Source organism: Poecilia latipinna, unplaced genomic scaffold, assembly GCF_001443285.1.
Source record: "Poecilia latipinna isolate Pla-1442-1.1 unplaced genomic scaffold, P_latipinna-1.0 Scaffold1851, whole genome shotgun sequence".
NCBI classification, from domain to species: domain Eukaryota; kingdom Metazoa; phylum Chordata; class Actinopteri; order Cyprinodontiformes; family Poeciliidae; genus Poecilia; species Poecilia latipinna.
This window is the reverse complement of record NW_015114467.1, coordinates 109,799-120,571: the sequence shown is the minus strand read 5'-3', so window position 1 is coordinate 120,571 and position 10,773 is coordinate 109,799. Positions and strand designations below refer to the sequence as shown.

The 10,773-nt window shown below is 33.2% G+C and overlaps 2 protein-coding genes across 2 annotated transcripts in view; one reads left to right on the top strand and one right to left on the bottom strand.

Annotated features, from left to right (window-relative positions):
* LOC106934735 (uncharacterized) overlaps positions 1-873 on the top strand; it is a 9,890-nt gene extending 9,017 nt beyond the window's left edge. Inside the window, exon 6 of the mRNA XM_015014821.1 lies at positions 705-873. The gene's annotated coding sequence lies outside the window, so the exon portion shown is untranslated. The remainder of the gene's footprint in view (positions 1-704) is intronic.
* Positions 874-5,519: 4,646 nt separating this feature from the next.
* On the bottom strand, positions 5,520-10,678 carry LOC106934739 (uncharacterized). The gene is made up of 7 exons (XM_015014825.1): positions 10,301-10,678; positions 8,691-8,741; positions 7,455-7,811; positions 7,125-7,154; positions 6,844-6,906; positions 6,589-6,729; positions 5,520-6,379 (listed from the first exon to the last, which is right to left on the bottom strand). Exons 1-7 carry the CDS (start codon positions 10,344-10,346, stop codon positions 6,276-6,278), a joined length of 792 nt encoding a protein of 263 aa, XP_014870311.1. The 5' UTR covers positions 10,347-10,678; the 3' UTR covers positions 5,520-6,275.
* Positions 10,679-10,773: the final 95 nt, after the last annotated feature.

Sequence of the window (10,773 nt, the reverse complement as noted above, 5' to 3'; positions counted from 1 at the left end):
GCAGCTTTTCCTAGATATTTTATAATATGTCCACAAATAATGACGCCGATAAGGAATATTGTGGTCATGTTTTTTTTTCCACATAATTTTTTATATAAAGAATCTCCCATTATAAAAAAAACACTTTCAAAAAATAGTTTACCTGCATTGAAGGCAAAATGGCTGTTAAGGTAGCAGAGGTCTAGACAAGACTGAAGAATCAAGGAGACAAAAACAACAGTCATTTTAAAACATTTATAAATAAACTTACAGGTAAACTGCATAAAAATTATAAACACATAACTCAGATTATGTCTTTGTTGTCTTTTCTTCCACAACAGAGAAGCTTATAGCTAATGAAAACATGTTTAAGATTATAATTACATCAATAAGAACATAAATACAGAAATTAGAGCTTAAGGAAAGACGTGTCTTATTCCTTCATAGAAGTTATATTCAAAAAGTGCTTTTAATCTGACAAACAAGCTTCATGTGAATATAGATTACATATTCAATTTAATATGATTGTTTACATCTTTATTTTTTAATTTTCTTGGTGTCTGGATTGTCCTCTTTGTGTCAACAAGCATCTGGAAACAAATGAAAGGCAAATCATTTCAGAGAGTCAAAGCTGCTGAAGAGGTCATCTTAGTAGTAATGTAACTTTAGAACATCAAACAAAGGAAGACAATGTTACTGAAAAGTTTCTGTTTTGTGTTTCATAGATCACACAGGAAACCAACAAGAGTATGATGGAGTTTTATTGGACCCAGGACAAAACCAACCAAACCAAAATGGATGAATCATTCCCCCTAAGCTGAAGTCTATTCAGCCTCTGCATGTGTTGTTATGAAAACTGATGCATGTATAGAGCTATGGACCATGATTAGAAAAAAAAAACCTTGCATAACATAAACCCAACAGTTGATATTGGATCAAAGAGACCATTTTGGGGCCATCTTGAGATTATAAAAAAGGATGTAAGAGCCTTTGTATGTTAAAAAGAACATTTCACACGCTTAACTTCTGCTATTGTTTAGCATCCCTTCCTCAGCTTTTGTTCACTTTTGGGTCTTACATATTTTTCTAATACATGCAAAAGTTGACTGACTTGATCCCCAGCTTTTAACTACAAAGGTTTTTAATTTCTGTAAATGAAACTTATTTTAACGCTCACACTCTTATTACAAAAATGTAAAAAAATGTTGAGTGTTTTATTATGATTTTGAAAACTTTCTGTCTCGTTTTCAGTTTATGGCTCAACAGTGAATTCACTAGTTCATCCTTTCTTCCATGTCCAGCCCCCAGTAGTGATGTATATTTATTATTCACTCCTTAAAACTCCTACAGACACATTCACATAGGAACAAATGACCTGAATATTTCTACGTACATCACTATACAAGTGAATATACAAAAAAAAAAAAAAAAAAATAATTTTTTTTTTAAAAGCATCCTTGTAATTAGTTACATGTCCTCAGGGGTCATTTGCTAACATAAGTAAAGATGAAGAAAATTACAAATTTATCACTTACTGAAAATAGAAAGTGAAGCAAAATGAAAGGGCAATTCTGTTTCAATTTCTTTATAATTCCAATAGGAAATGTAAAAGCTCATCAATGCAGGATTTTTTTTAACTGGAATTAAAAGGTGGTTGTAAGAACCTACAGTAGGTAAACAGAATACTAAAAAGCCATATTTATAGTAAGAGGCATGTTTTTCTGATTTTTTTACTTTTGTAAATAATATATCTGATGTCTAACAGAATCTGATATGTGTTCTGATGGACTTCTACTATGCAGCTCAGCTGGAGGGAGCCATGTAGTGGGAATTTTAAGTCTGAATATTTTTGAATTAAAAAAAACCCAAAGGGGAACATTTTTATAAGACATGGATGTTGGTGATCTGTCTTAATGTATCATAAATGCACAACCCAGAAATGTTTAGACCAGATTATACTTAGCAACCCTGAACAGGAGAACTTGGTTTACATACTTTAGATCTTTAAATTACTGGTGAACCTTTTCCTCTAAAGCAAAAGAAAAAACTGTTAGAAAAAGATTGTCATTTATTTCAGTGTTTTTTACTCTTTGCATGTTGTATCAATGAATGTTTTTACATGTTGCATAATATCAGCTGAGAAATTGTGATCATTGCGATTGAAAACATTGTATTTTCAAAAATATATTATTCTATCCAAGTTCGATATATGCTTTCAGACCTGAGATGTTTTGACTGTACACATGCAAATGAGTTTCAGATGAAGCAGGAAGCAGAGCAGCAGTTTTGTCAGTCAACCTGTTTGTCCTGTTATCAGCAGGACAAACAGAATAAAACAAACCAATTCACTGAAGCCACATATTCAACTATTTGTGCATCTACTTTAATTTATCTTTAATTGCATTAGTCGGTAAAATATTTAAATAAATATAAATAAAATATTTTGTACATATGTTCTTACAAGTGTCTTCTACTGATACAGTATATAGAGAAAATTTTATCAATTTATTCATCTTTTAATCATAAGAAGAGTGAATGAATGTAAGTGTGGCAACAATACATAAGCATAACACATAGACAGCAGTATATATGTGTCCATAGGTTTACTGTTTATTCTATACGCCTCGCTTTTCACAGGCAGCTTAAAACTATCAGATATTTTAGATCTTCTAGACCTGAAGGAACCTCAAAACGATGTCTTCAACATCCCAGTGTTGAAACCTCCCCCTGTTCCACCCCCCCAAAAAGCGATCCTTACCACAAAGTGTTTCCGATGCACTGAATGATGATGACGCTACGCCTGAAACTAGTTTAGGACAGAGCCCAGGTCTTGTGCTTGGTCTGGTGGAACCGGGACAACATCCTCTCAGATGCACATTTGTTCATACTAACATTTTCACCTGATTTTGTCTCTTTGATTAAATAACTAAATGAGGTCAAAGGTCGCTTGGCACATTGAGACAATGACATCTGCTGGAAGTGACATTTAATCTTTACGCATTTAAAATATTTCTGAACACTCTTGTAACCATGCTTTGTTATTGATTTTCCTTATTTTTTCATATGTACAAAGATGCCATGTTTGTGTCATTCAGACTATGCTGTTTCCCACCGGCAACAATTGTTGCTGAGTATAAAACCTGTATTTTCACTAATATAACCAACATAAAATGTAATAATTCATAAATATCATGTGTCTCCACTGATTCACATGTGTTGCTTCTCGAATGACAGAAATTCTTTTTGCAATAAAGGTGTGAAATCTTCTGGTTTCCTTGGAGATGTATTTTCGTATTGTTGTACTATCAGTCCAGAAAACATGTTTTTCCATCTTTATTTGCAGCTCTTTTTGCAGCAGTTTGTTCACTTGGATTGCAAACTGCAGCAGTCAGTTCCAGTCTGGGGATTGTAGTTTTCTTAGGAGGGGCGACTCTAGACTTTCCTAGGATGAAAGTAACATGTAAGTTATTATTTTCCTTTTTTAAATAGAATACTGTTCTGTAGCCATCTTGACTTGCATCAGAGAAATGATCAATGCTTTATCTGTTTATCTGTACCACTGTAAACCAAGTACTCTCTCAAGTGGAAATTGATCTGAGTCCAAATCCACATCCTTGATTTCTTTGCTCTCCTTTCTTCTGGGATCAACATGAGGACTGTGACTGCTCATGTCAAACCTGTCCAACCTGTTGTTGCTTTGACAAGTTAAATAATCGCTCTTTGTTCTGCAGATACTTTCTCTTTAGACATAAACTACTTGCTGAAGCAGCATAGATAAGGTCAGATTAATGTTTCTGAAAGTGTTAGATTATGAAAAACTGTTCATTTTCTTTACATCTCTTTATATTTCTAAGTTTAATGAATGTGTGAGAGTAACTCTCACCTACTAATACTTGAGACATTTACCCCATATAACAATAGTGGCCATTCAAGAAAATTCAACTCGTGCATACATGCCCACAGTCAGACATGTGTACACAGATGTGTTTATACACTCATATGCTTTGTTTTTCGAAAGCGCTCATCCTAAACTGAACTATTTTATCTTTCCTAGTATTTCCTCGCTCCAGGGCATGCATCCTCAGCGCTGGCAAAACTAATTTAAGAACCAAATAAAATAGTTTTACTCAGATTACCTGATGCGACACAAAGAACAAAAACATTTGACAGAAAAGTCCCCAAAAATATACATTTAATACATATAAAAACATAATTCAAAACACAACCACAAATTCTAACCATGGGGGAGAAATAAGTCAGATAATTAAATAAGTTACATCACTACTGATGTGTAATTATGTTATCTTACTAATTTTATTCTTCCAGTTGTTTTATGTCACTACTTAAGGAATATCATAATATGTGTTAATAAAATTTTTCAGTGTATGCTTAGTTAAAAAATATTTAAGGTGTTAGTTTTCTTTAATCTACATTCTCTGCCTCTTAGCCTCACGATTAACCACTTATCCAAATCAAAACACTGAGATTACAGAGACATTAAGCCTGGTAATGAAACAACTGGAAGTAAAGCTGCCACACCTGATGGCTGTAAACCTGTCATGCATCATTCCAACCCAACTAAAGACAAAACCAACAACAAAGAAACAATCCTGAAGAGTTTAAAGTATCTGTTACAATGTCTGTTTTGAGCTTAGTAAAATTACACTCACTGTTACTAAAAGTCTTTGAAATGAATTCCAGTAATCGTCCATTAATGTAGACACACACAGATAAAAAATAAAGATTACAATGTAAAGCTGGTAGAAAGCAATGTGTACTTATTCTCCACTGAGCTGAGTGGTTTTATTCTATAACAAAAAAAAAAAAAAACTAGACTTGCATTACTTTCACTGATATTCATCTAACAGGTGATGGTCATACAAAAATGAATATAATATAAACTGACAAATTATTTTATAAACATTGTGCTATATTATGACATGGTTTTATATTATGTACCCTGTTAATAAAATAAATTTAAAATAAGCTAGTTTTAAAACTTAACATGTCTTGATTGAAATAGCCTAATTATAGTTTTAGAATGAATAACTTATTAATTCTAGTAAGAATTAATAAGTTAATTAATTCTTAATATTTACAACTATTTACTTGTAAATAGTTACAAGTAAAAGTAACTATTTTACTTGTAGTTACAGCAGATCATTTGCTAAGATCTTTGAACTGCCCTTTGTCTGTCTGGGAAACAGTCATTGGAGGTTCCAGCTTTTCACACTGATCTGTTAAAAACCAGCAGGGGTTCGGAGAACCTCTGGTTCCACTTTATTTAGACAATGGGGCAAATGGCTTTAGAGAGAGGGTCAGAGATAGCTCCTGGTTGGATGAGCAAAGATACGCCTTATTTGAATAAATTAAATACAAGAGGATAACGTTTGTACACAGAGTAACAAATTAGATTTTGTCCTTTGCAATTTCTCCAAAGACGTCTTTCCTTCGTCTTCTTTTCCATTTATCTCAGGTAAATGAATGTCTGTTTTAATGTGTTTGAAATGTCTGTGTTGTTGATGTGATTTTATACTTTTAAACGTTAGAATAAACTCTGAAAATGTAAGACGTGGAGTTCTGACTGTCATCGCTGTTTGGCTTTTGTTTCCACACATGGAATCATTGAATCCGGGAGCAGAAGCGAAAATAATGAGCCAGAAGTTGATGATTTTATTCTCTTAACAACCCCTTTTTCAACATTTAGATTTACCCAGAAAATTATAATGGCTCATTTCAGCAGAAAGAACAATATCTAACAAAGTCCCAAATAATATATAAGTATATACACCACAAAAGAGCAGGAGAAATTATTATCAAAAGGTTAAGGGAAACAGAGAGAGTACTTGTTTTATCACATTTGCATCAAAACATAAAAATACACAAAATTTAGGGGGCAAAGCAAATAGATTTGTAAATACAAATTTGCCCATGGTGATAATAAGGATAACAGTAATGAATTTAATGATGATCTCTGATCATTCACAATGAACAAACCTTTTTACTTAGGGGCTTATTATTTAAGTATGATAAGGCATTGCTTAACATGAACAAGTCACAATTAAGACCTTAAAAAAGAGCAGCAAATTTTCTGTAATAAAATTCATTAAAAAAATCAACAAATTTAAGTAGAGAGTTTCGTTCTATGTTTTTATGCTTAAAAAAACAGTTTGAACAAGAAGACAGTCTAGGGAAAATGAACTGATGCTTTGGTTTTGGGGGGTTGAAATAATTTCCTCTTTTCATCAACAGTGTGGTGGCGCTCCAACCACAGCAGGATTTGTGGCGTTACCATTTTATACAACATGTTCTTTAGTAGACCTCCTTTCCTTGTCACTGCTTCGATTTTCTGATAGTGATGATAACTCATGGGCATGTGAGTCACTACTTTTTCTTTTTCCTGTAAAACAGACAATATGTTGCTAACAGGTTTGAATTAATAATCTATGGGCATATGAGGTGAGGTGAAATATTTGTTCATTGCGAGTATAGTAAACAAAAATAATTGCTCACTATACAATTATAGACAGTAAAATAATAGAATACCAACTACTACAGTACTTAAATTTACTAAATTTTAAATTATTGTGAGGCAACAACATTACTTACCTTTCCTACAGCAGGTAGGTACAGGTACATATTTATTACATTTCCTGCGTAATAAATATGCAATGAAACAAAGAACACCAACACCAACACCAACACCAACAACAGCAACAGGAGCGCTAATCAATAGCCAATAATTGGTCTCTGAAATAAAAAAAAGGTACTGTTAGAGCCAGTGAACAAAAGTCTACACTTCATGCAAGTCGTACGGACAATGTAAAAAACATTTTAAAATACTTGATTGGAAATGCTGCTTACCATTCTGAGGTGAGGGTGTCGTGGGGAAATGTGATGGATCCACCTTTACGTGTTTAACTGAATCTAATTTGCAACAACATAAAAGAGAATAACACTTAAATACTAGAAATAACATGAATACATATTTTACTGGTGTTATATTATAGATTTGCTTCTGAAATTAGATGTCAATATTTTTCATCTTCTGAGTTTAATAATAGTGAAACAGTAAAGATCCATAAATAAACTAGGATATTGATCATAGTTATACTATTGTATTTGTAGTAACTGATTTATCTGACCTTCTGTTATAAATGATTCATTCTCCACAACTGTAAAGCAAAATTACACAAACCAGAAATCAAAGTTAGAAGTACACCATCATTTTTCACACAAAACAGAAACACATTATTTTACTTTTGAACAATCTTCATACACTACCTTTTTAAAAACAGTTGTATTTATTTAACAGCATTTGTTCACATATACAGTTAATTCTTTTATTTGTTTAAATGCACTTGTTGTTCAAGCATATTTACTATTATGATTTTTAGGTGACACATGTTACATGTCACCTATGTTTTTCAAGACAAGCATATATTTGTTGTGTTTATATGGTGTTAAATTCTTACCAACAATGTGGTTGATGCATTGTCGTACCGTTGTAATATTTCTAATACAGCAGCAGTAACTTCCACTATCTGTGTACTTCACATGTGAAATGTTGAGCGATGCGATGCGTCTTTTAAGTCCTTTGATAGAAGCTGCTAGGGAGAATCTGATTTTATCAATGTTTTGGTGGACTTTTCTATCTTTTACAACTAAGATATCGTCATTGCCTTTAATCCATTCCAAAATATCATGGAAAAGTAAAGTAAAGTTTGTGACACATCGCAAAGTGATATTTCTCCCAATCACTGTTATCACTGGTTTAACATCCTCAAACGTCATTGGCATCCTGGGGCATGAAACTCCTTTACTGCTTTGATCTGGGAAAAAAGTGGACAGAGAGAGAAAAGGAACATTAGAATTCAGACATTCATTAAAAAAAATCACATTATAGAACAGATATATAAACAATATAAACAATATTCTAAATCACAGGTGTCAAACTGAAGTCCTCAAGGGCCAGCCACTGTCCTGCAACTTTTAGATGTGACTCTGCTGCATCACCTGAATAGAATAATTAGGTCATTAAGGCTCTAGAGAACTGATCTACACAAGGAGAAGGTAATTGAGCCATTTTATTCCAGTGTTTTGTACCTCTGGCACATCTAAACACTGCAGGACTGTGGAGGACTGGAGTTTGACCCCACTTATCTAAATGCTCAAATGCCAGTTTAAGACTTAGTTTTATCTTTAAAGGTATGCAAAAGAAGGTAAGAAAATAAAAATGCTAAGCAACTTAAAAGTGTTGAATTGAACTGTGTATATGACAGATAATACAACATTCTCTCTCAGTGAGGCCTATTTTAGCACGCAAAATATAAGCAAATACTTTGACATTTCACTACTTACAACACTGAGCCAGTGTGACCCATTCCACTATCCTAGGGAAGCAGTGGGTGAAGAGCATAGTAACATACCTATGTCAGCAACTCTACAGCAGTGGGCTGTGCTGTGCAGAGGTAGTTGACCACAGAATGCTCTTGATGATACTTTATCTAAAGTGCACCACTTTTCAACAATAACCCACCAAATTATGTAAGGATTTACACAAAATTCAAAATGTCTCTCTGTGCATTAATCAATATGAACTGATCTCACAGATGATCTGTGAAAACTAGACTTTGTTAAATTGAGTCGCCATGTGACTTACATCAACAAAACCAATCAGAAGAGTCTGCAGATGAGAAGATGAAACTCACCATGTTCAGTTGATGATCTTCTTTCTTTTGTAAAAACGTAGTAACAAGAGCCTTTAAAAAAAGAGGATAATAATTAAATATAAACATAAAAGTCTAGTAAATCAGTACATTTAAGTGAAAAAACAATTTTATTTATTCAAAACACTTATATTAAGTGAACTTGACAGGGTATGGCACAATAAAGTCATCTCCTGAGAATGTGACACTGTGCAAGCAAACCAAGTTTCTTGGTTCTTTGTGATCCAAAACCAGGCAACAGTTCAAGTCTTAGTAGTAAGCTATCAATGTAGGAAAAATTATAGAAAAAAAACACTAAAACTAATAAAAACCCTAGATATAATCAATGTTGCTGTACTATACTTAATGCTACTGGGTCGTATGCACAAACGATCTCAAAATATCAATTCAATAGGTGACATATTTTGTTTTATTAAACAGTTTACAGCAACTGTAAAAGTGCTGCATAATATTGCCTGTGCTACTTGCCCTTATGAAAAATTATCTAATAGATGTTACAAGCTTCTACAGACAAACAGATAAATTTGTCTGTGATAAACCGACTTTACCACAGACCTGTCAAAAGAGAAAGATTTGACTCAATTTCTGCGACTCCCAGTCTGAATTAATTCATATGACAGTCGACCAGGAATAAATGCTGGTGGTTATTTCTGAATGTTAATAGGTACCGTCAGCGACAACTACTACTTGAAAGTAGTGCAAATAAGCACATTTCTAAGTTGTCCACTGCTTAGAAAACAACTGGGTTTTGGAGAGGAAGAGAAAACAAGTCCCACTCAGAGCTCCCAGTTCACGTAACCATTATCTTTTATGCTTTTTCACAGTAGAAATATAAAATGTGTAAAAACTCAATGCCCTTTTTTTTTGTAAATCTATATCATGTATAGATATAACATACTGGTGTTATTAAGTTTAAATCCATATACTATAAACTGTCATAATTAAATGGCTTGCTGAAATGAGGGAGATTTTTCACCTCATTTTCGACAATATTGTTTTGAGCAGTCGGCCTAAAGCCTGTTGTTTATTACAAGATGATTTATTACACCGTTTCTTTTTATACATGTTATAAACTCCCTAGTTTAGATAGGAAACAATGTGCAGGTTTAATTCGACTTTAAAACTGCTCCAAGCTAGCAAGAAAATGTTCGGAGTACGTCCGTGAACGTAGTCTGAAAGTCGAACGTCGAATGTTCGGACCTGACGTTCAGCAAACGTTGTCTGAACATTCACTCTGAACATTCGTTCCCAATTCATTTTCTTTTTTTGTTGTAATTTCACTTTATTTATTTTTTATATCTTTAAAACTTTTATGACTTTTATTATTTTTTATCAATTTTTTATTTTTCACTTCTGTGCATACTTCCGAATGTTGTTTGAACGTTCTTGAACGTCTTCCGGACGTTTTCATAAATGCTGCTTTAAAAATCTTCCAAACAAACGGAGGCATTACGAAGAGCTTTATTTCTCCCTACAAAATAAATATTTTTTTGTTACTATTGCTGTTATTCTAATGCAAACATCTGTCTTAATAAGCTGCTTAGTGTATATGTTTTAACTTATATTTCCGATGAGAAAATAATTTAACTTACCACACAGCAATAAGAACAACAACGTTATTTTCACCTTGGTCTTCATTTCGTTAGTTAAGAATGAAATAGTTCATTATTCCACTACAAACGCTGATTAGTTCGTGGGTCAGATTAAGATTCCAAGTCCGGATATTTAAGACGTCCAGGAAAAGAGTTAAACCTGATGTCGGAAGATCCTTTTCACCTCCTTTAATCGAGATACCTGCGAAACAGAAAGTTGAAGCATCGGTGGCTGTGGCAAGCCTTTTTAACATTTAATCAGTTTCTTCTGATTGCAGAAAATGCTTTTTAACTTTACACATCTACGTTTGGCCATCCGGAGTGGAACTTTAAGATTTCCGCAATATATCCTAACTAGTAAAAATAATAATGAAAATCTTTAATGCCATTTGACGATATCTCAAATGACGTCCCCGGATCTGTCACGGNTTTTATCATGACATTATGGAAAATAATGAACTTTATCACAATAT

Coding starts and splice junctions, on each gene's coding strand:
- LOC106934739 (XM_015014825.1), bottom strand. CDS start 10,346: ATGAAGACCAAGGTGAAAATAACGTTGTTGTTCTTATTGCTGTGTG. Junction 8,742..10,300: donor GTTGTTCTTATTGCTGTGTG/GTAAGTTAAATT, acceptor CTTTTTTTAAAG/GCTCTTGTTACTACGTTTTT. Junction 7,155..7,454: donor ATGCATCAACCACATTGTTG/GTAAGAATTTAA, acceptor TTTGCTTTACAG/TTGTGGAGAATGAATCATTT.